Below are 25,824 nucleotides of genomic sequence, written 5' to 3'. Positions count from 1 at the left end.
ATAAACCCATATGTGTAGTGTAACTCTGTAACTCTGAACTATTCATACAGGGAAAAGAAACAAATACTTCTGCCAAATAGACCCCATCCTCGGACCGAGTCCTCCCTGCCATAGTAGCTGACATACCCATCATTACAAAGACAATAGTACTCGCTTCATAGACACCAAGACAAACACCACTTGTCCCACATCTTCCTTTCTGACAGGAAACATTAGACACCAATCATCGGTAAGCCTCTCGTCGTGGCTCGCTAGAATAGACAACATCAGGCCGCGCACCAGGCCTCTCAATGTACGCCACCTCTCCATCATCGACGGGAGCAGGCTGGCCATAGTATCGCTCTGCAGGCCGAACACTATACGGACGTTGCACAACCTGGGGCGGTCCGTAGTCACGGGCCGCCGGTGGTGCCATCATCTCGACGCGGCTCTCGGGTCGAGATAATGGTGCCGAATACTCTCCGGGAACACCATCAGCCCTCAGGCCATGAAGCCGACCCCTCATATCTGTCGGGTACTCGTATCTAACTTGTTCCAGCGGTCGAACACTGGCCGATCTCGCGATGTACTGTCGAGGAGCTCCTCCCTCCACCGGCCTGCGCTCCACAAAGCCCTGGTCTGGCGCGTAATCATCCACCGGCGCGGGCCTAACGGAGTATCTGCGAGATTGATACGCCATTCCATCAGGACCAAACTCAGGTTGCGTAATAACTCGTCTAGGAGCAGGGAATGGAACGGGAGAGGCGCGTCGGTAAATCACACCACCCTCTTCGTAAACTTCGGGTCCTGGTCGACGTGACATGGCCCGAGCCGGAACTGTCCTTTCATAAATAACATCTGGCTCCCGCGGTCGCATCTGTGGCGCAACCGAATGTCGAACGGGAGCGGTGCCCTCATAAATAACCTCCGGATCGCCGTACCGCACAGTCGGCGCAAGGGACTGACGGGCCACAGGGGCCGGCGGGGGTTCGAAGTACTCACGACCAAAAGAATCAACGAGCACACGTCTCAGAGGTTGCCTTTGGGAGCCTCCAAGAGGGGCATCAACATCCACCCTGCCATACTCGTCCTGATAGTAGCCGCGGCTAGGTAAAGCCTGAGAGGCTGATCGGACCGGATAGTGAGGCTCATCTGCATACTGAACAGCATATCTAGCTCGGGGGGAATTGCCCTGCCGGATGTAGTGGGGAGGCGCGGCCGGTTGGGCAACCGGGGCATCGTCACGATAGACACGTTCGTAACCCTGACTTACGAGACGAGGGCTGGGTCGACCCGAACCGGGCTGGTACAAGTCGTCACGCCTTCCATACGCTACTGGAATTGGCTCAGCTTGGTTCGAATCCACCAGCTGATAGTAATCAGGGCGCGCGGGAGCCTGCTCAGGCAGATCTTCCGGTAGCAGGGCATACTGCTGGCCCTGCTGCTTTCTGCGCTTCGCAGGTCGAATGTTTGCCGGGGCAGAAAGTGGCGATGGAGACCGTGGTTCAGGCTTAATGTACGGGGTCGAAGAAGTATCCTGGCCAAGTTTATCCGCCTTGCGCTTATTCTTCTTTTTCCCCTTCCTCTTCTCGCCAACCGTTGCTCGAGGGGATGAACTTTCGGGACTAGATATTCCTCTAAGCTCACCTCTAAGGGCTGCTATCTGCGGAGGCGCACCGCGGTGTCCGTTGCCATTCGGGGTACCTCCAGCACCGGGTACCATTGCAGAGCTCGCCGCTACCAACGACGATACGTGGGCAGCTTGTGGCGCCACGGGAGTGAGGTTGTGTGACCGGATGAGAGGCGGTGCACGTCGTTGATGTTCCATCGGCTCTACTTCACTCGCCGATTGCTGAGCAGGATACTGGTACATATCAAGTCGGGCGGAGGTGTCGGACTGAGTGGCCTCGCCGCTCTCTAGTGAATCCTGCATGTTTCGGAGTCGCTGGGACCTCCTCAATGCCTTGGTCTGGCGGGACCGTCCATCAGGCGTACCACCGTTCGCGCCACCTATGTCTGACTGGGGCTCAGTGTTAGATGTGGGAGGGTTTTGCGGGAGTTGAGGGATGGAAGGTGGGTGAGGGAGTGGGAGTCGTGCTGGCTGGGGAGGGTGGTAGCCATCAGCCCGAGGCCCAGTCGGCGGCTGTTGCTGGAACACGCCGACCTGGCCAGGCGCAGCGGGAGGAGCTGCGCGTTTGTCTGTCATTTTCAGATCGGCACCCGCGGCCTCGACGGGTTCACTTTGCTCAGCACCACTGTCACGAGATTCGAGAGTCTCATGTCTCGAAGAATAGTAGTCGTTCTCATCGAACGAAGAATCTCCATCGGCTGCAGCGTTAGTGACGTTGGCAGTAGCGGAAACAGAGGGGGCTGCCGCGGCCTGCACAAGGGCCTGCGCCTTGGCGAAAATGTCAGACACGTCGAGTTCATCTCGAGGAGACTCGACTTGGGCGGCATTAAACTTGTATCTCTTCTGCTGATCCACCTCCTCCTTTAGAGCCCGCTCGAGCTTATCTCTCTCCAACTTCAACTCTGCCTTTATCAATTGTTCAGATTTTTCCAGAAAGATGGGGTTAATCTCAGCATTGCCAGTGGCAAACGGCTTCGAAGCAGGAGCAGCGGCAGTGGCAGCGACTGCTTGTGATGGTCGAGGAATAACGACGGGCGATTTCGTCTTGACGGAGTCGGTATTCGTCTGGTGACTACGTGGCCAACGCTTGGCAGCATCTGCTGTCGATTGAAGATTGGGAGGGGGCACTTTCTGTGCGGCAGCTACTTTAGCAGCCAACTGTGGCGGAAGCTGAATTCTAGGGTGAGTTCCAGCAAGAATCTTATTCCTGAACTGGACGATTTTGTGACATTCCTGTATCACAAACTGCTCCTCCCCCGTCAGTGTGTGCGACGTATTTCCCTGGTTAAGAGAAATACTCGCAGGGCTTGTCGGTGGGAGGGTGGCAGCCGTGATAACATGGCTAGACGCCGCCATTGCGGCCACGAACTGCTGGGCAAGTCAAGACGTTCTTTTCTTTCCTTCTCCTTCTTTTTCCCTTTTCCTCTCTGCGAAAATGCCACGACTACTCTCGTAGCTCTTTGGAGGCTCGCTTGAAGGGCCAACTCACTCGTCGGCAATACGATGTTTTGCAACAATCGCCACGCGCGAAATACAAACCGCTACCGCTCAGACTGTGCCACAAGTATCTGGTGTCATCAAATAGTGGCTGCCGGAATTACCCTGATGGTTGGGTTCGTCTCCGAGAGTAGGTTTGCAGATGAAGTTTCAGTAGGAAGAACCAGAAACAAAGTCGCGAAGAAGAAAAAAATAAAATAAAATGTGAAGCGAACTTATTAAGCTCGTGAAATCAAGGATGGGCTATCGTCGTGTGTAGCCAATCACAAGACAGAACAATATTCTAGTGGCTCCCAGCGCTTAATTGCTCGTGCTTGTTTTGCTCTTGGATGCCTGAGGCCCCCTTCGCGCTGTCGGACAGTGCGATGCAAGCATTGAATTGAATTCAATCCCTGAACTGCCCAACTGTTGCTCTCTCCAATAGATTTCCAGGAGGCAAGTGTCACAAACGCAACGACTCCACTCTACCCGTTGGATTCCTCCGACGGCAGCCTTGGCGAGGAGCAAAAATTCATCTCACATCCCATTACTTCGTAAAAGTCAAAAATCTAGTAAAATGCTGTAGATGTTTATGGTCATTTTTCTTCTGCTCTAGGAAAGTAAAAATCCGCAATTATCAGATCCTGGCCTGCCGCTTGACGGTTCCTAGCTATGGGAGCTGAAGTGAGCAGTCAAGGCTCCTCGGTAACTCTTTCTTAAAGCCTCGATGTATTTCGTATCTCTGCCAGAATTATTAAGCGAGAGTTGTTGAACTTCCCCGGGCAAGGACAAACCAACCTCGAAACAATCCTAGATTGAGGTCTCGTGTCTTTCCAAAGATGCTAGGGTTTTCTCCTCGGAGAGCTGTTGTTCATTATTTGTCCGCTAATCTCCCTGCCACGAAGGCATTGCATTCCATCAACGTAGCGTCACCGCCATTGACTCATCTCTCCACGCTCGGGAATCTTCGTAGAGCCAGTTGCAGTCCGCCACGAGCATTGTTTGTGTCTGAGAGAGAACATATACAGCCCGGACCACCTCAAAATTCTCTTCGTATCGCAGGAAAGGGCACTTGGCAATCATCTGTTCGAGTACACACAGCAGGATCGCGAAATTATACGACCTCAACCATGGCGACAAACCACAACCACACAAATGGTGACGTAGCGACATCGGCCAAGCCGGTGTTTTTCTTGTACGCATAGAACCTCACATGCGCTCTCCCTGGTCAACGTCGCTCACTAACACATCTTGTTAGCGATATTGACAACTGCTTATACTCGAAGAGTGAAGATCCCTTGTCCTATGATTCATTGCTGGCCTGGCTTGCTGACTTTTCTGTAGGCAGGAGGGTCCATGATCGGATGGCACGTCTTATAGACCAATTCTTCCAGACGCATCTCAATCTTCCGGAAGAAGAAGCCATAAGACTTCATCGTGAATACTATAAAAACTACGGCCTAGCTATTGAGGGCCTTGTTCGTCACCATCAGATAGACCCACTCGAGTACAATTCCAAGGTCGACGATGCATTGGTCCTCGAGGATGTCATTACTCCGGACCCGGAGCTGCGGAGCCTCCTCGAAGATATCGACAAGAGCAAGGTAACCATGTGGCTGTTTACCAATGCCCATATAAACCACGGAAAACGAGTGGTTAAACTTCTCGGCGTCGATGATCTTTTCGATGGGTTGACGTACTGCGATTATTCCCAGCCTCGCCTCGTCTGCAAGCCCAGTCGGGAGATGTACGAGAAGGGCATGAGGGAAGCAGGCGTGAGCCGAGTTGAGGACTGTTATTTTGTTGGTAAGTTCGCAGGGTGCGTGGTCGGGCCACTGATGAGTCTGTCCTGCTAACCACAGCTGTGTCTACAGACGACTCGTACTTGAACTGTTGCAAAGCGGCGGAGTTCGGATGGTCAGTTGTTCACTTAGTAGAGGAGGGGACCCCGATACCAGAGAAGCCAGCGTGCAACTGTCAAATCCAGACTCTACAAGAGTTACGCGACGTCTACCCCCAGTTTTTCAAGTCAAAGAACCCTCCGGCTTAAACGAAGATCAGGTCGCGATGGCTCATCTAATAGCGGGGGTTCCGATGGATATTGCAGGTTCTGGCGTTGCCTAGGACTGAAGGTACGGGGTGGTTAAGGGGGCGTTGATATGGCAGCATTCATTGTACTTTGATGATAGAGAGCATATGGCGCTGTTGGTGGTATATTTCGCAAACTCAATAGATTATATGGATAGCTCTCCCTTGGTATTTGTAGAACCTGGGCACCACGCCCTCAAACTCCGGACCGAGACGCCGAACCAAACGGAATTCCCAATGAAAAGGGGGACTAAAACCATCACGGCCGCCTCACACTCTTCAGTATCCGATCAAGTTGGCCAACAACCCTCTCCTTTTCCCTCAATGCATCCTGCCGCTGCTCCTCAGCCACCTTGAGCTCCTCCTCCAGTTCCTTTATGCACTGCTCCTGGTCACGCTCGCTGCTATCGAGGCCCGGGAGTGTCGAGATAAGAACTTCGATCTGCTGTTCCTTAAGGATAAGATCGCGCGATAATTCAAGAAGGCCGGCGCGGAAGTCATCTTCGGGAAGAGGGTCAACTGCAGGTTGGGTCGCGTGGGGTTAGCACGTTCTCGCCAAAGGGAGTAGGGACCTTCCGCTCAGCCCACTAGAATCGAGGCAAGGGCAAATATACCTTCTTTCTCCTCCTCTTGCTTCACTTTGCGGATCTTGTCGTTGGGGCCGAGGGTTTCGAGGTCGTGGCGCTTGTGGGCGAAATGGATGGACGCGACGAATTGAAGGGCAAGCTGAATGTCGAGTTCCAGCCAGTTAGCCTGACCGTGTTTGGAAGGTTGGAGAGAGTAGCACGTATCCTTACCTGGTCAACAGCATCTTGTAATTGGGTCAGCCTATCCATCGCAGCTATGGGCTATATCAGATATTGAACTCGGAAAGTTGGATATTTCGTCGTTGTTTGCGGGGAGCGTAGTTCCGCCATCGACAGCAATGGTGGGAAGTTAGCTTTAGTGGGGGTCAGTAATAAACTTACTACTGGTACATTAAGGACAGGGATGTTCCATTACCTAACAGTGCGGAAGGTTCATTCAACTCAATTTTGGATGTTTCGAATTGGAGGCGGCATCGGCACCCGCCAAGACGGAGCAGACAAATATCAGCGACCACGATACACAGGTAAACCAAAACGAATATCAAGTTGGCGAATACATCGGTTTTGGGTCATGCCGGTGAATGCGTTTCGTTTCCGATCGATTGATGTGGCGATGAATATTTATGAGCATTCTTCTCGTATATATAATACATTTTACTACATATCCCAGCCAGCGACGAGATCAAATCCGTCATTGACAAGGTCCGTTCTTGGCCTCATCGTGGGAGTTCCATTCCGAAATTATAAGCAAACAGATCTATAGATCTCGTCGCGAGGTCCAGTACACTTCCCAGGGTCTCTTGTGTTCCTTCGCCTTTGTGGAATGTAATATACAAGCAATATTACTCCCGTCCAGATCCAACCTCCAAGATCTGTACACTAGTCGCTAAGAGCTCACTCTGTAGTATACTATTCGCAAGCGAGGCACGGCGAAAAGTCAGACGTATGGGCACCAGATGCTCCCCGGCGGGTGGGTAGATTAACTCCGAAATAGGGTCGAAAGAAGGATCCCGGAGCGAATTCCTAAAGCCTGGCTCGCGTGTGCCCGGGGCCCTCAGGCGAGGCTGAAGCGAAACGTAAGACGTACTCGCCCAAAGAGAAGTCCAGTTTAGGTCGAGGTAGGCCACTCAAACAACACCTCACTCCTCATTGCACGGCGCAATGCTACCGGCCGGAGTCAACGCTTCCCCCTTCCAAGTTAAAACAATCCGCGACTCCGCGCTGTCCGCGGAGTGCCGCAACGCTGCATGCAATCCTTCCAAGCCTTCTTGCTCCGCCCGATGATTCCATCTCACCTGCGAGATAACTCCCTCGGCAGAACAGCAAACAAAAACCATAGCCCACCGGCTCCGCGCCAACGCATCAGCCACGCCCTTAGTCGCCACCTTTCGACTCGCGAGAACCCCGAGCACACCTTGGCCTCTCCATCCGACGGGCGCGCCGACAAAAGCACCCTCAAGCTCGCGGATGGTATGTGGGCCGATGGCGCCCGCTTTGCACTGCACTAACGCCTTAAGCGGCTCTTGGGAGGACGGAAGAGCCCAGGTCCCTAAAAGGTCGATACCGTAGTCTGAGGCGCCACCGACGCGTTTCAGTGAAAATCCGTACTGAGCGAGACTACCCGCTACCGTATACTCGTAGTGGGTACCGACATAAACTGTGGATTTGGGGTTGAGGCCTGATTTCTGGGCATATTTGAGAAACGAACCCAAGTCGTTGTGAGAGCTTGTTGGGGCGTCTGGGAGAAAGGAATTTTGGTGCGGTATACTTGAGTACGCTCTTCTCGATGGGACACGGCAAGACCTGCCAATTCTGTGGATCCAGATATATGACGGCTTCATGGAGGCGTTGCAGGAATGAGTTTTTCCGCTCTGTTGATGATGAGAAAGATCAATCCCGATGAAATAAAATTTGGCGAGCTGTTCCCTCAAAGGACCAATAACGCGGGCCGAGATTGATCGCCTGGGAACCGACCAGGGTAGGCGGGAATTTAGACTTCGTGGGGTGCCTAGGGTGTCTGTTCACTGGAGTAGCGCTGGGCTTGGCTGCTCTCACCAGTCGACACGTCTTTCAATGCCCCACATCCAGACAGGCCAGACAGCTCAGACAATATCAAGCCGTCCGAACCAACAACACCTTGCTGGTTCATGTAGCATCCCGTTTCATTCGTGAACTCCTCATTAATTTACCACCTCGTTCCTCCAGCATGTATATAATTTCCGACCTTGGTCACGTTCGCTAGGTTCGTCTCCCATATTAATTAGGCCATGGGTCGTGCTCCCGCTCTGGACTTGGATATGCGAGCCTAGAGACACGGACACCTTGACATCCACAGTGTATCCTATATCCATAGATCTGACAGCCCGGGTTTCCCGATCCGTACAGGTTGAGCAACATCATTGACATCTCTAAATTCTCTATCAACGAGCGAGAGAAGTAATTGGTAGACGTAAAATGCATCCATCCAAGAGCCTATAACTCCAAAAGTAACAGTTCCCGTTTGGTCTGACGATTTCCCGTGTAAGCTTGGGCCAAACCCCGCGTTTGCGTAAACTCGAAAATGCACATGGGAAAGACCATCTCACACATCTCTGTCTCTCTAATCTCCCCACATGGCTGCTTTGGCCTTCTCGACCTCCTCCTGACGTTTCCTTTCGGCAGCCCTCTCCTCCTCCTTCTTCCTCCTTGCCTGTTCCTTGATAGCCCTGTCATATGCCTTTTGCTCTTCCGTCTGCTTCGGTGCCTTCATGCCTAGAGCACCAGCAATCATCCTCCTAGCAACAGCATCCGTCTTCTCAGGTCTCCTGGCCTCCGTCAGCCCGGGTGACATGGGCACGTAGTTCCCCGATGAAAAATCTGGCACAAAGGTTGTATCCGTCTGGCTGTTATAGGATGGCGTGATAGGAGTCGGAGGTGGAGCCGACGGCAATGAGGTGTTCCTCTTGGAATCGCCGCCTCTGTTCTCCTCGTCTGAGCTGGAGGAGAGGTCTTCGTCCTCCCAGGAGTCGACGACGACATTCTTCTTCGATTTGGTTTTCGTAGTTTTTGTGTTGCCGAGCGAGAGATTCGATAGGGATGAGGCTACATCCTTCTTTGGCTTGGCGGCTGACATAGCTGGAGCCGGTAACCTCGGAAATGATCGATTAAGTGGGTGTCGACGGAAAGATGGATAGCGAATGTATCAGAATGATGCACTGTAAAAAGCAATGGAGGCTGGATCTGCGGTTGCAAAGGTGGTGGTGGGCATGAGAGTGCTAGATCAGGAATTTTTAAGTCCCTAAGCTGGCACAAAGGGACGGTCTAGTTCGAGGCGGGGTGTAAGTACTACGATGCGCGGGGAAATGATTGAGAAAGGCTTCAAAGAACACAGCTCTTTTGAAGGTAATGCGGGGCTTTTAATACCACTTCCCTCGAGACTTGGAAGCGAACTTGTTGACTGTGAGTTGAGTGGATTTAAATAGATTGCGCCTATGAGAAACGTAACGGGCAGAGGCGGTAATAATGGTTCGTGGTCAATAGATCCTTCTCTAAGTCCCGTTTCTGGCATCCCGTCCAAGTTCAATGGTGGTTCAGGTGAGGTTAGGAAGTGGGGAGGCATGGCCCCTTTCACTAACTCGCAACCTTCCCGCCGGGGTTCTCGCTTCCCCGCAATGCTGAGCGACATGGACGACGACGCTTATTTCAGAGCTCCCTGATGTAGTGTACGAAGTGTGATTGATGTCCAGCAATGATTGATGATTGGCAGATGCAGGATGCAGATTTTGTGATGAGAGTTAACCTCTGAGATGGACATATATATATTACGAGGCGAGTTAGACCCCTGACACTGTAAGTGATTTCAGGTTTTGCGCTTTACTGGAATAGCACCTTTCAACGGCCTAAGGAAGTTAATGTGATGTTCGATAATGCTCGGTATGGTGTCTGTCTCGAGCGCTAGATCTCCAGTGCGTCCTCTTGCGTGCTGTCTTTGAACCTGCTAACTTGGGAAGTTCTTAGGCTGTTGAACCAAGACTCCGGGCTGCCAGCTACGGATAGATCCGAATAAACCAAGTCCCGAAAAGAGACACTATCTGATCAGTGTTAGATGAAGGTGTGGTTGAAATGTTCAGGCTACACTACACGTATACGAAGATACCTGGGTCAAAGTAGGAGAGTGGGCCAAAGGCTTATCATATTTTTGGTTATCCGTTCTCGTTTGGAAGGTACTTGTAGATTTCTAGGAAGAAACAGGATTTATCTTCTAGTTTTCGAAAAAGAGCTTTCAAGACAATCAGAGGCCCACGCTTCGAGTTCCGCAATTTTGTGACTCCATTGCGATTCCTTTCGGAGTCAAGAGAGGGAACAAGAGGAGGTGATATGAAGAGTTGAGCTCATGCTACTGCATTTTAATGTGAGTGATGATCCGATCCAACTTTGACGCAATGCAGTCGCCAAGTTTGATGACTAAGCTATTCGGTTGGGCCCAATGAAGACTTCGGCTAACACCCAAACGGAAACAGGATTGCCTGGGTTTCCCAATTTATCAATTAGCAATGGGAAATCGATACAATGCGCATTGATAGATCGGACGTTTGGCGTCCAGGAAGGCTGCCAAAATAATGGCAATCGCAAGGCATACAATTATAAGCTTCGAGTCCTGGCGGCTTTCGGTTTAGCCGCCGCGTTGTGACGCGTAGGGTGTGTTTGCCGATGATATTCCGAAATCGAGCCGCATTTCGGAGGAAGCTACCATGCTTACGACATCATCACTGGTTGCTAAAATGTTTCTATGAGGTTCAGTGGAGAAAAAAATCAACTCCACTACCGACTTCTTATAAATCACGATCTTAGATGATACCGGGTGGTTTTAACCAGTCTTGAGCTGGGCCACTTATACCTTTTGTCCTTTACTACTTTTATCTCCATCCGTCCCATCTCCTAGAGCTCTCCCTACCGGCCTAATCTTGTTCGAAAGCGCGTTTGAATTAATTACTCGGCTTGGTCTCGCCTCTTCGGCGGCTGTCACCGGCCAGAAGCTAGCAAGATGCTCATGCGATCACAATTATCTCGGCAATGCCTAAGACAATCCATCGTCTACCCACAGGCCCGAATATCGAGAGCCCACGCGACGCGATTACTGACGCGAGCGAACCCGAGGTCCTCGGGCTTTGTGCTCAATTCCCCCCATACTTATGCCCACGCCCAACAACTGGCTGCCTTTTCCACAAGCTCGGCTAGGCGGAAGGGTGACAAAGATGGTGACCGCGATTTCTTCGACAAGTCCGTCGAGCCTGCCAATGAAGACGAAGGCCAGGTGAAGCCTGACGAGTCGAAAGCAGCCGAGGAGTCGACTGCCCAAGAGACCAAAAAATCAAAATCATCCAAAGATGATGAGCTAGCAGCTTCTACCAAGAATGAGAATGGACCCAAGGATGGCAAATCTTCCTCTGCCGGAAGCTCCGGTAGCGGCTCGACAGGCGATGGCTCCGGGGATGGTGGCGGCAAGAAGGGGAAGAAAGGAGGAGAGAGGGGTCTACAGAAGCCCGTCGTTCCCGATGTCTATCCTCAAGTCCTAGCCCTCCCGATTACCAAGAGGCCCCTGTTCCCCGGCTTTTATAAGGCGATAACGGTTAAGGACCCCCATGTGGCCAATGCCATCACCGAGATGATCAAACGAGGCCAGCCTTACGTTGGCACTTTCCTCTTCAAGGACGAAGCGAAGGACGATGATGTAATACGGAATGTGGATGATGTGTACGATGTCGGTGTGTTTGCGCAAATCACAAGTGCTTTCCCCATTCATGGCCAAGACGGTGGAATTACAGCGATTCTTTACCCTCACCGCCGCATTCGCCTATCTAGCTTAATCCCCCCGACTACCACGACCGATGCAAAGAAGGCCGATGGCACCGCCGCCACAACAGTCCCCGAACCCATCCCCCAGAAGCAGGCGGAGACTGAAGAACCAAAGGGCGATGTCGTTGCAAGCTTCGAAGAGTCGGCAATTATTCCCAAACCCGACCCTAACCAGCCTTACGAACCGACCAGCTTCCTGAAGAAATACCCCGTTAGTCTTGTCAATGTTGAGAACCTCAGCGAAGAGCCCTACGACCCGAAGAGCCCCTTTGTCCGCGCCGTTACGAACGAAATCGTCAATGTCTTTAAGGAGGTGGCGTCCATCAACAACCTGTTTAGGGACCAAATATCTACCTTCTCCATGAGCCAGACCGGAAACGTCACGGCTGACCCGGCGAAACTTGCTGATTTCGCGGCTGCTGTTTCTTCTGGCGAGACTGCCGAGTTGCAGGAGATCCTGGCCAGCTTGGACGTAGAAGATCGCATGCACAAGGCTCTTACCCTTCTGAAAAAGGAGCTTATGAACGCTCAGCTTCAGTCGAAGATCAGCAAGGATGTCGAAAACAAGATTACGAAACGTCAGCGCGAATACTGGCTGATGGAGCAGATGAAGGGTATTCGACGTGAGCTTGGCCTCGAGACCGACGGCAAGGACAAGCTCATCGAGAAGTTCAAGGAGCGGGCACGCAAGCTCGCAATGCCCGAGGCAGTTCGCAAGGTGTTTGACGAAGAAATTAACAAGCTGGCACACTTGGAAACAGCGGCGTCTGAGTTCAACGTGACCAGGAACTATTTAGACTGGCTCACTCAGATCCCCTGGGGCCAACGGAGCGTCGAGAATTTCGGAATTAAGCACGCGAGGACGGTTCTGGACGAGGATCATTACGGCCTCAAGGATGTCAAGGACCGCATATTGGAATTTATTGCAGTCGGCAAGCTGCGGGGCACGGTTGAAGGCAAGATCCTATGTTTCGTCGGCCCTCCTGGTGTCGGAAAGACCAGTATCGGCAAGTCGATCGCCAGGGCCCTCAACCGAGAGTACTACCGGTTCAGTGTCGGCGGCCTCACTGATGTCGCGGAAATCAAGGGCCATCGCCGGACCTATGTAGGCGCTCTTCCTGGCCGTGTAATCCAGGCTCTGAAGAAATGCCAGACTGAGAACCCGCTCATTCTCATCGACGAAGTGGACAAGATCGGACGTGGATACCAAGGTGACCCTTCGTCCGCTCTCTTGGAACTTCTCGACCCCGAACAGAACGGCTCTTTCCTTGATCACTACATGGACGTACCCGTTGATCTGTCGAAGGTCCTCTTCGTCTGTACCGCCAACATGACCGATACTATCCCCAGGCCGCTACTCGACCGAATGGAGCTTATTACTCTGTCGGGCTACGTGGCAGATGAGAAGATGGCCATTGCCCAGCGATACCTCGCGCCTGCCGCCAAGGAGGCGGCAGGTTTGAAGGAAGCTGATGTTCAGCTTACGGACGATGCGATTCACGAACTTATCAAGTCTTATTGCCGCGAGTCGGGTGTGCGGAATCTCAAGAAGCAAATTGAGAAAGTTTACAGGAAAGCTGCTCTCAAGATTGTCCAAGATATCCCTGAGAGCCAACTTGAGGAAGCCCAACCTGAGGGTGCTTCTGCCGCTGCTGAAACCTCGTCGGAGGACACGGCCGCGAGCGAGACCGCATCTGAAACTTCCCAGTCCTCTCAAGAGTCGGACGAATCCGCGTCGTCGACCTCCTCGGCACCGGAGGAAGAAGGAACCGCCAAGACTGCGGAAGCCCCTCGTGCACTCAAGGTTCCCGACACCGTGCATGTATCCATTGGAGCTGATGGGCTCTCCGAGTACATCGGACCCCCCATCTTCACCTCCGACAGGCTCTACGACATCAGCCCACCAGGCGTTTCCATGGGCCTCGCCTGGACGCAGCTCGGCGGAGCTGCCATGTACGTCGAGTCCATCCTGCAAACGCCCCTGAGGCCCCACACGCGACCGGACCTAGAGATCACCGGCAACCTCAAGAACGTCATGAAGGAATCCTCCTCGATCGCCTACTCCTTCGCCAAGTCCTTCATGGTGAAGGAGTTCCCCGACAACCACTTCTTCCAGAAGGCCAAGGTGCATCTGCACGTCCCCGAGGGTGCGGTGCGCAAGGACGGTCCTTCCGCGGGTATCACCATGGCTACTTCCCTCCTCTCCCTCGCGCTCAACGAGCCGATAGTCCCGACCATCGCCATGACGGGTGAGCTGACCCTGACGGGTAAGGTTCTTCGCATCGGCGGCCTGAGGGAAAAGACTGTTGCCGCGCGCCGTGCTGGATGCAAGATGGTTATCTTCCCTAAGGACAACCTCTCGGACTGGCTTGAGCTTCCGGAGGTAAGTTTTATTTTATTCATGTCTTTCTTCTATCTTACAATAAGGTGTTCCTTTTACTAATGACTCATCTCTTTTCGCAGAACATCAAGGAAGGTATCGAAGGCAAGCCCGTCGGCTGGTACTCAGAGGTCTTTGATCTCGTCTTCCCCAACATCGACAAGGAGTTGGCCAATACCTGTAAGATTTGCGAGTGGGCGCGGGAGAAGAAGAAGAACAAGAAGGACGAGGCGGAGGAAGAAGACTGATGAAAAGAGGTCTCTACCTACGGTGCCCACGCCCCGTTTGGTTTGCATTTTTTGCACTTTTTCACGTCATCTGGGAAAATGGTAGACAGCGTTGTTGATTTTCCGCCGGCGTTTGCTTCTTGCGCGGTAATGTCTTTGCAACATCTTCCCTTTCCGCCCTATCTCAGGGCTCACCGAAAAAAGAACAGCCACTTGTTGCCTCGCCCGAACCTGCACTTTCGTTGTCTCCAAAAAGGGAGGCTGTTGAAACAGGGGAGGGTGGACAAAATTGAGTGGTAGGGGGCGTTTGAGGGATGAGAAGTGAAGAAGCCTCATGGTTTCCCGTCCCTTCTTCATCACAGCAGGGCAGCGGTAACACGCAGCCTTGGTTTGTTTCCATCTTCTTCCATACTCCTCCCTTCCTGTTGTTTTATTTTCTTCTGTTTTTTTCTTCTTTTTCTTGCACGTTGAACAGATAATACCTCACTCCTGAGCGACGTTATATATTTTTGTATATCATAACGTACACATACATTTGGAAGGTTTAGAAAGATAGGAGGAGGAAAGCGGCGGAAAGACCTTGTACAATACAGAATAGATGACGCGATGAGCATTGGATTTTGTGCCCTTTGAGACTTGGCAAGGTGATTCTTCGATCTGTGACTTGTATTTTCTCCCAAATGTGTTAGGGCTCTTCAGAGAGCGCTGATCTGTTGGCGGCTCTTCGATCTTCCTCCCCAAAGCATGGAGAGCCGCGCAGTGGATGCCAAAAGCGGATGCCAAAAAGTGAAGGACACAACAGAGAGAAACAAGATTGACGATGCATCTCGGAATCCTCGCCTCAGGCTGGGATGCAAGGACCCGTGCTGCACCCCTTTTCCCATTTCACTCCCAAGCCTGCGTGTAATACTCCGTAAGATACGGACGGTCATTGCCACTTCTACGCTCCGTCCGGCCCACGTCACCCTCGTTTCCCCTTCCAGCACAAAATAAAACAATTACGAAGCACAGATCGTATGGAGTGATTAAATGAAGCCAGAGTGGCTTCCGAAAATCTTCCTGCCTAATCACTCGGGCATAGGGCTGCAACGTCGGTTGGGGACGACATTTTAACAAGCTACCAATCTAGGAAATCAGTCGCGGAGTGTTATGATGAGATTGGGAAATTGGTGGTTTGCTGACGTGGGGTCCTGGGATTGGTGTTGGCTCAAGCTCCAAGAGAGGGTTAGGGGAGATCAGGCCTTTTTGGGGGGTGTTTGACCCGGACTCTTCGGTCCGCCGTATTGTTCTTCCTTTCTGTCTGTCCTATTTTTCCATTTGGGGTGTGTGCCACTGAGCCGGTGCTAATGCTAGACCGATGAGCAAAATCCACAATCCGGTTTTGAATCCTTTTTGGATTGGAGGGCACGGGACTTTTATGAGAGATATCACGCATCCGTAAGGATGGTCTAATGTAGCGTGATGAGGGAGGGTACTCGCTGGAATCAGTCGACGAAATGGGGCATCGGAGCAGGGACAGGCCACAAATCTCTTAGCTGGCATTTCGCCTACCTGCTTCGTCTTTGGTGATGATCTCGGGCAACCCGCTGAGAACGCTGCACTGACCGTTACTTTAGAGTAGAGTAGGATTCTGGGTGACCTACCCTCCTCCTTTTTTTTTTCTCTCTCTTTTTACCAACAGGCGCCCCAGGTTCCGTCGATTGGCCAACAAAAGGGCAACAAAAGGGATGTGAAGGTCGAATAGGCGGTGCAGATGAAGAATGCTGCGCCAGTCGCAGAGCGGCAGCCCCAAGTGTGGACTAGCGGCCTGTGCCCATGCCTGAAGGAAACCCAAGACGGTAAAGGTATGAGGGGGGCGTACGGTTATAGCACCTCGTGGACACTCCTCGTAATACAATATTCCGAGAAGGGATTCCTTTTTTAGGCAGTCTGCATCGTGAATCCCACACGAATGGGAGACCCGCGGGGCTCTTGTGTGGGATAACTGACAGGAGCTTCGAGAGCATGGGCGAAGCCGACCTACCGATGGGTGGGAGCACCAAAATCGAATTGGTAGGGTTTGTTTCGTTGATACCGGCATGCCTACCTTTGAGAACCGAGCCTCTGGGTGCTTGGAGCATGGATTAATCCTGGGGGAGAGGTGGGGGAGGGGGATGAACCCTCTGGGCGGGCTCGGAGTTGTCTGGGTCAGGCACAAACATCAATTCAGGCCAATTCACAGGTTGGGTGCCCATATTGTTTTTTCCCCTCGATGGGCCACCAAGACAGGCCGAATGTCGGAGAGGAGGAGGCATTGTTGAGTACCGAAACAGCTCCTGCATTTGATGGGAATCTACCCTACCCGTGGGATAGGCTGGATCTGCGACCAAGGACCCGTGATGATGTCAAAACGGACAGCCCTGCAAAGGTGGGGTCGTTGTGAGAAAGCTCGGCAGGGTCCAGACGGGGGCTTGGATATCTGCCGTCTATCCCTGAGAAAAATCCAGACTGATAGATCAACGGTTCCAGGAGTCGTAGGTGGTCGTATTATATATAGCATGAGCAAAGTAGTGTCCCGGACGGGGGCCGTTTTGTTTGGGTTGTGGAGCTAGGGATGGTTGGGTTCCTGGCATAGCAAAAGGCGGTGATGAAAGAGCCAAGGTCAAAGCAGTAACCGACAAGGAATATTGAGCATACCGAGGTGTAGGTATATGAGGTAGTTTCTCAAAGAGAACGAGGTTTAAGATCTCTCCCTATCATACACAAGCTGTCCGAGGCCGAGAAGTAGTGAAAACAATCACCAGCATGCTCGACGCTGGATTGCAGTGCAGTCGTAAACGGGGCTCTGATGATGGAGCGACAACGGATCGTCGATCTATAGCGCGCACCGCCTATCGAGAGGAGGGACGGGAAATGTGGGGTGGTTCGGGGGGTTCCTGAGTTTCGACGACTCGACGCCATTAGCTCCCGCTCTAGCCGCTATTACTTCGTAGTTTACTTCGTGCTGTGAGACGGGATGTGTCCTATAACAAACACCGAGTACTCATTCTCGTAGGTTCGTAGAGACGGTACTGTCGAATGGTCCATTGAGACTTCACTTTACGGGATGAACGCCACCCGTCCTTGTGCTTCTGTCGGTGGAAAATAAACTAGTTTCTCCCATTGGGTTTCAATTGATCTCACATCATCGTCGTCAAGTCAGGCTTCGGCTGGTGCTCTGTAGACCCAAGACGCTGCGAACCGGAACGGAGATGATGAGTCTTCCGATGTTATTCTCCCGCAGGTTCAGTGCCACCAACAAATCGTGGAGACGACACAGCCGACGAAACAGGAGTCCCAGAACCACACGAGGGAATGGTGCAGTTGCATGGCAGTGTTTGATAGATAGAAACTCAGATTTCAGCTACAGAACATGTGTAGGTCTTACTTTGGAGTTGGAGCTGGATTTCGAGCTCATTTGGACAGGGAATATTGAAATGCAGGAAACCGCGCAACGCACGGAGAAGAAAACGTCGTTTCATTGTTCCTTCCGAATCTGATTAATCGCTCTTTTCTCACTTGGCTGCAGACGGGGAGCTATTCTGGTTTTACGAAGTACGAACGAACTAGAGACAGGGAGCTTGAGCAGACGTCGAATGGCAGGCACGATATGACAACACCAACCAAGTACATGACGATTGACTTGCTCCTCTACTTGCTGGTCTGTACGTCAGCAAGGAAAGAGGCAACTGCACATGGCCCCATGGCTTCGGGAAAAGAAGGGGCGAGGAGTGCATCCTTCAGCCTCTGGACTTGTAGATTCTCACATGGCGTAGTGCCCTCCCTACTTGTACATGTAAACTTATGTAAATCTCGCAGATGGGGTACACTTCTCGCAGGCCATTTTCCCTGCACCTTGACGATGGCTCTTCTGTACATCGTACATCGTACATCGCGTCCTACGCATACATCGTCCATCGTCTGGTACATTGTAACATCAACTGCTGTCGAGCACATGCTCCGCTGATGTAGACTCCTGCACCCTGCACCCTGCACCCTGCAGCGCTGCAGCTAGCAGCCCAGACAGGGAAGGCAGGAAGCAGGAAGCAGGAAGCTCGACCTGACAACTCATCAATCAACCACCGCAATTTTTCACTCTAGTCCCCTCGTGTCTTACCTCCTGATTCCTCGCCCCTTCTCTTCTCCCTTCGTGAAGTACCTTGCTATTCTCTCCCTCTCCCTCTCCCTCTTCACCCCCACATACACCCCCTGGTGACGCCTGCAAAGTATTCACTGGGAGAAGAATCAATAGTGAAAAAAATGAAGGTCGAATCAAATAAATAGTTGGCATGATTACGAGACAACGCTGGCCAATCCCTCCACCCGCGCCCTAACCCCGGACGCCTCTTTGCGGCTCAGGCCCGATCTCCCAATCTCTCTCTTAATTTGCACCCGACTTGCAAGCCTTCGTTGCTCATTGCTCCATTGTCATCCTGTCCAGCTTTATACCCACTCCACCATCTCTTCTTCCACTCTCCCCTTTCCCGCTGAAGTCTAGTTTAGCTTCTCCGTGCTGTCACTTTCATAACGTCAATTGACCGTCTTGGTCGACCGTAACCTCGTCCCCCCTCGAGTATTGACTGGTCGACGTCCCTTTTTAACGAAATGAGGCGGCTTATTGGGCGCAAATAGCACAGCTCGCATCCTTCCATACACCGCCCACTGAAGGGGAGAGAAAATTCCCGTCAATTATCGATTGATCCCATTCCAACTTTCCCCGTCTTTTCTTTCGCGCAAATCCCACGTCGTCGTCTCTCGTCTAATCATGTCTCTAATTGCCTCGATGTAATGTCTACTTTGAGTTGCCTCACCCGATACTCAAACGCCTTGTCTCGCCCTAGCCCTCCCACCCTTCTACTCCATTGTCACACGAAACTGGACGGCTGGTTACATGAACTTGGGCTCCGTGAGAGGAACCATTGGCCTGTTGGCTCTCCCTTCTACCCTCTCTAAACCCATCTATAAAGCTGTCATACACGCGCAACACATGAGCCATACACACGAATCCCATCCACTCAGAACGCATACGCACTTCTCAAGATCCCAGGCATTTGGCCATTCCACTTTACTTGTTTCTTTTCTTCTTCTACGGTTTCTATTCCGTAGTCCCGGCTGTCCCGTCAGTTCTCTGGAACGAGAACCTCGGATATTTGGCAAGGACGGGACCGCATTGCGAACCCGACTTTCCTGAACTTGAAGAGCCTCAGGTCTCTATCTGAGTCCGGTGCCACAGCCCCCTTGTTCAGAATCATCGAAAACACTCACCCAGCGGTCAACCATTCATCTTTGCATTAATACCCAGTTTTAACATGCAAGCTGTCCCTCTCTGTACCCCATATCACATAACGGCCCAGTGCTCCGCCAGCCAAGTCTTCATAGTCTTGTTAGCGGAATCTCGTATCACCGACATACCATTTCCCCAACTCCTATTCTCCGGACGGGCACTATCGGACGCTTCCCGCCCACCTAATCAGCGGTTGTGAACCCAGCCTTATGCTAGCGAAGAGGGGGTCGAGTCCCAAGAGTTGAAGAATATCTCCCGATCGCCAACTCGCGGCGTCCTTCTTCGATAGTCTTAACCTAGCTAGAGCTCCCCGAGAAGGTGAGAGCTGGTCCGACTAGCTCTCCAACTCCTTTACCTTAGTGAAAAAAAACCCCATCGCCAAGGTGTGTGTCTTATTCACTGCCCGCCTTAAGGAACGGCGACGACTCTTTTCCCGTCAACAGCCGTATCCTCGGCCCCAAATGGCCCAAACAGATATCCCAAGCTCCACGCCCCCTCCGGGGACTACCAATTTCCTTCGCAGACTACTCTTCGGCTACGGCAACAACACAACTGCGACCTCGTCAGATCCGAAGAAGTCCGAAGATGATGCTCCCCAGAGGACTGGTTTAATTCGGCGGGTGTCGAGGAAAGTCGTACCGGGCCTACCGAGAATGCAAACATTCAAGAGGCAACAGTCCGAAAAACGGACCAATCTCGCACCTGTGCAACCCACGCCTGCAGAACGAAGGGCTCTCTCTGTCGATAGGCGCGCCGTGCTCTCGCGCACAACATCTAGAATATCTAGAACAGCCACCGAAACACTTCCACGGTCGAGCGCCCCAGACTTCCTGGAACCACCGCGCTGCTCTCAAGACTTCTCGACCTCCGAAGTAGTCAATCCACATGACTCGGGGTGGCAGAGCGATAGTGCTGAGGAGTTCTGCCGCCTTGATGTTGAAAGTCAAACCGATCCGAATATCGATCTGGATCCTAATCCGGAGTTCGAAGAGAATGATGAAAAATCCCAAGACCCCTGGGCTCACGAAACAGAATCGATTACCGCCTCTCAGATCCAAGAGGAGCTCGAGACTACTTGGATATTGAACCTTAGTATGCATTTCAGGGACAAGTCGAACCGCGAAAAGTTCTTTGTGACCTACCGCGAGCAATGCGAGACTGAAGTTGTTTGGCGACGCGTTACAATATCCTTGGACTACAGGAAAGCTCCCGAAGACTCTCTTGAGATGGAGCTGACGAAGACCAAGTTCCAACGCGACAAGAGTGCCAAAATCTACGAAGCAATTCGAGACAGTCTCAGCGCTATTCGCTTCTACGATACCGTCACGAACTTGAAGCTCCAGACCACGGATGGCAGGTTACACGTGCATGTCGCCGAGGATCTCAATGTTTGTTGCCTCTCTCTTTCCTTCCCTTTTCATTCCCCTTTCTTTCTATCTTCTCTCCTGTTACTAGGGTGCAAACTTATGATGCACTCGCATGGCCGCCACATTTTATGCGGAGATGGAGGTACTAACCGAGTAAATAGGAGATCATCTCATATCCGCCTGTGCGCGAGGTTCAGCACCTCCGCTGCCGTCGGATCCGCGAACGAGACATCGCTTTCGACTCACACATGTCGGGCTTTGTCTACAAGGTCCACGTAGGTGGACAAGTACTTATTAAAAAGGAAATTCCGGGACCCGATACGATCAACGAATTTATCTACGAGATTAACGCACTGTACTCACTGCAGTACTCGAGCAGCGTTATCACCTTCTTTGGCGTCGTGGTGGATAACAAGGATGAGCATGTGAAAGGTCTGCTGATTAGCTACGCCGAACGCGGCTCTCTGATGGACATTCTCTACGACCATCGACCCAATAACGAACAAGGGCTCCCGAGATTGCCCTTCACAACCCGAGCGACGTGGGCGAAGCAAGTAGTCCAGGGGCTCGCTGATATTCACGAATCTGGTTTTGTTCAGGGAGACTTTACCCTCTCAAACATTGTCATTGACAGCGGGGGAAATGCCAAGATTATCGACATTAACAGGCGCGGCTGTCCGGTTGGATGGGAGCCTCCCGAGGCTAGACCGCTTCTGAAGAGCAGTCAGGGGATCTCGATGTATATCGGTGTCAAGTCGGATCTGTACCAACTTGGCATGGTGCTATGGGCTCTTGCCATGGAGGACGATGAACCTGAAAAGTACGGTCCCAGGCTGGCCCTTGAACCGGACGTGGATGTTCCTTCATGGTACCGAAGGCTCGTCGAGATCTGCCTTAGCGACGAACCTCGGATGAGACTCCAGGCTGCATCTCTTCTCTGTCTATTTCCTTCAGGACTGTCTAGCGGGAGTGTGCGACATATGGCACGATCACCCTCTCAGTACGGTAGTCATCTTCGAAACGGGTATCCTTCGGAGGGAGCGCGCACAAACGGAATTCCCGAGATCCGGGCGGTATCCCCGTCGGACCGGTGGACTTACACGAGCTTCATGCACCCCGACGACGCAAGTTTTGCCGGCTACGATGCGCCCTATGGCTACCCGCCTCGCGGACGATCGCCACCAAGCCCGCTGCCGAGTAACTTCGGGCAGTACGACATGCACAGGGCTCATGGCGGTGACTCTCGCTCGCGCAGTCGATCGGCAAACGTCGCGTCATACAGCGATGATGCCGGGTGGGATGCGAATGCCGAGGACGCCCAGTCAATAGACTTGGCTCGTAAAGAGGATGAAATGAGCAAACTATCAGACGCGTGTGCAGAATCTTTAGTGGCGCGCGACATGGATGAATATGCAGGCAGCGAAAGGGGCGGAGAAGTGGAAAAGGAAGAAAGGGAGAAGGAGGCAACTAGCCCACGGGTGGTGGATACTGGGGATGCCGACGATGATGGATCAACTCCCCAGCAGAAATTTATCGTGCTTGAAGCTCGGAACAAAGATGATGCAGCTGATGCAACCATCGATGTGCAAGAAACGACCAATACGGATCCTGCCAACGCGGTAAATCGGGACGTTGAGGCAGGACCAACCGAACATGTCGACGATATGGAAGGTGGGCAAATCCTCGCCAACGGGCTGGGGATCTTGTCGGTGGCGGGGATCACAGAACCCAAGGGACAGATTGACAGCGGAACGAAGGAGATGACGACGGCCTCAGAATCCGACATGCACGAGAAGTCTGGTGAATCAGCGGGTCTAACAGAACCGGGAGAGCCACCCAAGGTTCATGGGAGAGAAGCGGCGGCGGTCATCTCAGCAGATGATGATGAGAGCGGCGTGAGAAACGGCGTCAATACCGATACCGATACTCTGGCCGCAAAAGCTCCGACGCAACATTCGTCCCATGACAAGGAGGTATCTCAGCGCAGCATTCAGATCCAGACTCTCCCGTGCAGGAGCTCGGAGGAAGAAGTACTCTTAATCCTTGAAGGCGTTGGCGCAGACCGGCATGCCGTACGCGACATGTCTGGGTTCCCAACGTCGCTGGACGACCGTGACCTAGTATTTACGCCTCCCGGTATGTCGACGACAATGCAAGGCCTGGAAGAGATTCCAGTCTCAGCTGTCGTGGACGTCAAGGACGGCTAAGATAACTATCGCGACGACATTTACGGATTTACGATACTTAAGAAAAAACACGAAGTAATGCAGCACAGCATCCTGACATGATTTCAGTATACATAATGTACGGAAAACGAGGAGCGGCGGGCGGCATACACTTCTTATCTTCCCTTTGTCTTTCAACATCATCAACACTCTTCTCTCTCACACGAGTCTCTAATTCCGACTTACGAATTTTTTTTTCCCCTTTGGGAATTCTTATGGTGTATAGCCGGGCGTACGGGTTATTCAGGATATCATATGTCGGATTTCTGATAATACCTAGGGGCGGACCACCAGTCTCTTGTGTTCGCTTATCGCTTCTTAGGGGGAGGGGGAAACTAGGAGCCTGAGTAGCCTTCCAACAAGGATACGGGCCCCCAAAAAAGACAAAAAAAAGAAAGAAAGAAAAAAGCCACATGGCGGCTTGGGAACTTGATATCAAAGTTAGTATAGGGAGTTTGCTGGTAGAGATACCGCAGCTGGTTAGAAAATACATAACTCTTGGATTCTTTTTCCCGTCATATGATCTCTTTGCTATCGCTCGTGTTGAGAGGGTGGTGGAGGGTTCCCACAGGCAGTATTCGTAGCAGAGATTCTCTCAACACGGGACTGGTTCAATATCCCGTCCCCCATCAGCCTGGGGGAGATGTGAACATCCCTGCTAAGGCCAAGACCCGGGAAGACCCGCCCCCTTGCTTGCGGGACGTGTGCCAAGTTTTTGAGAGAAGGCAAAGAAAACTGTGATAGCTGTTGTCTTGTTCATTTGGCGATCTTGGGCTGTTGGAGAGCCTATTTCGAGGGGCGGCAGGATAAGATCATCTCATGTGCGCATTCTCACCGAAATAGAAAGGACGGTGAATATGATGAGCAAGAGAGGTGGTGCGACAAAATCCGCAGCATACGGTTTTTGGATATGCGTTGGGGTTCTTTTTACTGTGGGAATTCTTTTTGGGGAGGTTGATCGTCACTTATAGCACAGGGAGACCTGGGGCGGGAACGGCGCCATCGGCAGAACTGGAGAGGTTCGGGTCCGTGTTGTCCGGGGATTTCCTGGTGAGTGTGGGTATTGTGGGGTTTCGGCTTGGGGGCTGATTTGGGAACATTGAACTGGGTGAGCGTTCTGGAAGACTCAGTGAAGTGTGTCGTGTGCTACGGGGGAAACGGCATGCAAAGTACGTAAGCAGCCGTGGTTGGCTCAAGAAGAATAAGAGTTGGGGCAACGCTGGATCTGGACGGCTCTCGATTCCGTTACACCGAGGTGGCTTGTCGGAGCACAACAGGTTCGGAGCTAAAGCCGTTGATGCTCGGCATTTGCAGGTATGCAGCCAGTGGCTGTTCAACAAACAAAAATGCCCAGGACCAATGGCCAATCCGCAGAAAAAAAAAAGAAAAAAAAAAGGAACTTGCACTGATGATCCCAGATATGCCTGGTTGTTGACTGGATCAATGTGCAACTACACTACTTCGTACACTCCACAAATTGATTGCCCCCGTCTCTGTCCTTGGTTCTTTCCTTCTCGTCCAGATAAAACATGCGATTTACGAAGACTCATATTATGGGCGCATCCGCATGACAAGCAAGTGGAATTTTGTGGCTTGATGGGAGATCATTGTCAAATACGGGAGAGCTGTTTGGTTAGAGTACTCAGGGATTCTCGCAGTAGCCTCGAGAAAGATCCGGAGCTTGGAAGTTGAGGCAAGTGGTCAGATTTATTCCCCAACCGGGACACGGGGAGCCGAGGAGGCTAGATCAGATTGATCTCTTTCTTTCAGAAGTTGTTGAACTGCTCTCTTTGGACGTGAACATGTGCTCTAGCCTCTTTTCGTGTTTCGTAGTTTACATGTGGCGCTGGGAATAATTCTTGCTTTTACTCAATAATCCGTCGTACCTTACTGCTGGGACACCATGGACTAGAGCCTAGAAACAGGATGACGCAGCGCTTCCGAGCTTAACGATTGGTGCGATGGTGGAAAGGTTCACTAAGATTTAGATCCGGACGACGTGTTCAGGTACAAGTAGAGACATGTAGGGGTACAGTTGTAAGGCTCGAATCGCTCCAATCAACACTACTTGCGAGCGAGCTTACTGAGCCCAGTTCGTCATCTGCGAGAGCTTTGAGTAGGCCTTGCGCTTTCTGGTTCTCTTCTCCCTGCATCGGCTGGAGCTCTCCGATTTCCTCCCTGCGTCTGCTGAGGGACCGGATTCCAGTGATGAAGATAGGAGGTGCCCGATATAATATCAATTGGTTCGTGCTGTGATGGCAGATGGCCCAGTTCATGCCAGCCTGTCCCTTCAAGTTCCGGTCAATCAATCAATCTGACGCTTCAACGCCTGTTGAAGCATGAACAATATTTTCCGGCGACTTTTTTTTATTTTTCTGATTGATTAGCAGCTAATTTTTTTCGATCCATGTTCCCGAACGCAGACAGGCGGGAGCTCCCCCAAGCAAATCAAAAAGTCTCGGTACGCGGAAGTGACTATTGACATTTTTCCCGCTCAACCCCACCAAGAACCCCAACAACTGAGGTGCGGCCAACCCCTGCTCGCCCTCAGAGTTGACAGGGGTGCAGAAGTGTTGAGGCTTGGCAATATTGTTGGGGCGAGAACCCAATCAGATCGGGAAGTGAGGCGTGTGAAGTGGATTTCCACTGGCCCCACTTTCGACTAACATGGAGGAAACTGGGAGGAACTGCGTGAAAGAAACATGAACGCCTTCGAAGTACGAAGTGG

General features: G+C 52.0%; 4 protein-coding genes and 2 pseudogenes across 4 annotated transcripts; 3 read left to right on the top strand and 3 right to left on the bottom strand.

Annotated features, from left to right (window-relative positions):
* Positions 1–223: 223 nt before the first annotated feature.
* SAPIO_CDS7148 lies at positions 224–2,965 on the bottom strand (annotated as a pseudogene; the record flags this gene model as incomplete).
* A 1,250-nt stretch (positions 2,966–4,215) lies between these two features.
* On the top strand, positions 4,216–5,135 carry SAPIO_CDS7147 (Uncharacterized protein; the record flags this gene model as incomplete). The annotated part of the gene is made up of 3 exons (XM_016789062.1): positions 4,216–4,280; positions 4,344–4,891; positions 4,960–5,135. 3 exons carry the CDS (start codon positions 4,216–4,218, stop codon positions 5,133–5,135), a joined length of 789 nt encoding a protein of 262 aa, XP_016640889.1.
* A 297-nt stretch (positions 5,136–5,432) lies between these two features.
* SAPIO_CDS7146 (uncharacterized protein) lies at positions 5,433–6,009 on the bottom strand (the record flags this gene model as incomplete). The annotated part of the gene is made up of 3 exons (XM_016789061.1): positions 5,433–5,692; positions 5,788–5,899; positions 5,971–6,009. The coding sequence occupies 3 exons, from the start codon at positions 6,007–6,009 to the stop codon at positions 5,433–5,435; spliced, it is 411 nt and encodes a 136-aa protein (XP_016640888.1).
* A 2,350-nt stretch (positions 6,010–8,359) lies between these two features.
* Positions 8,360–8,872, bottom strand: SAPIO_CDS7145 (annotated as a pseudogene; the record flags this gene model as incomplete).
* A 1,911-nt stretch (positions 8,873–10,783) lies between these two features.
* Positions 10,784–14,223, top strand: SAPIO_CDS7144 (Lon protease-like protein, mitochondrial; the record flags this gene model as incomplete). Its single annotated transcript, XM_016789060.1, has 2 exons — positions 10,784–13,978; positions 14,059–14,223. The coding sequence occupies 2 exons, from the start codon at positions 10,784–10,786 to the stop codon at positions 14,221–14,223; spliced, it is 3,360 nt and encodes a 1,119-aa protein (XP_016640887.1).
* A 5,742-nt stretch (positions 14,224–19,965) lies between these two features.
* Positions 19,966–23,078, top strand: SAPIO_CDS7143 (Protein kinase; the record flags this gene model as incomplete). Its single annotated transcript, XM_016789059.1, has 2 exons — positions 19,966–20,892; positions 21,033–23,078. 2 exons carry the CDS (start codon positions 19,966–19,968, stop codon positions 23,076–23,078), a joined length of 2,973 nt encoding a protein of 990 aa, XP_016640886.1.
* Positions 23,079–25,824: the final 2,746 nt, after the last annotated feature.

Source organism: Scedosporium apiospermum (genome assembly GCF_000732125.1).
Source record: "Scedosporium apiospermum strain IHEM 14462 chromosome Unknown SEQ_SAPIO_0110, whole genome shotgun sequence".
NCBI lineage: Eukaryota > Fungi > Ascomycota > Sordariomycetes > Microascales > Microascaceae > Scedosporium > Scedosporium apiospermum.
The sequence above is the reverse complement of the archived record's forward strand: the minus strand, read 5'-3'. Positions and strand labels throughout refer to the sequence as shown.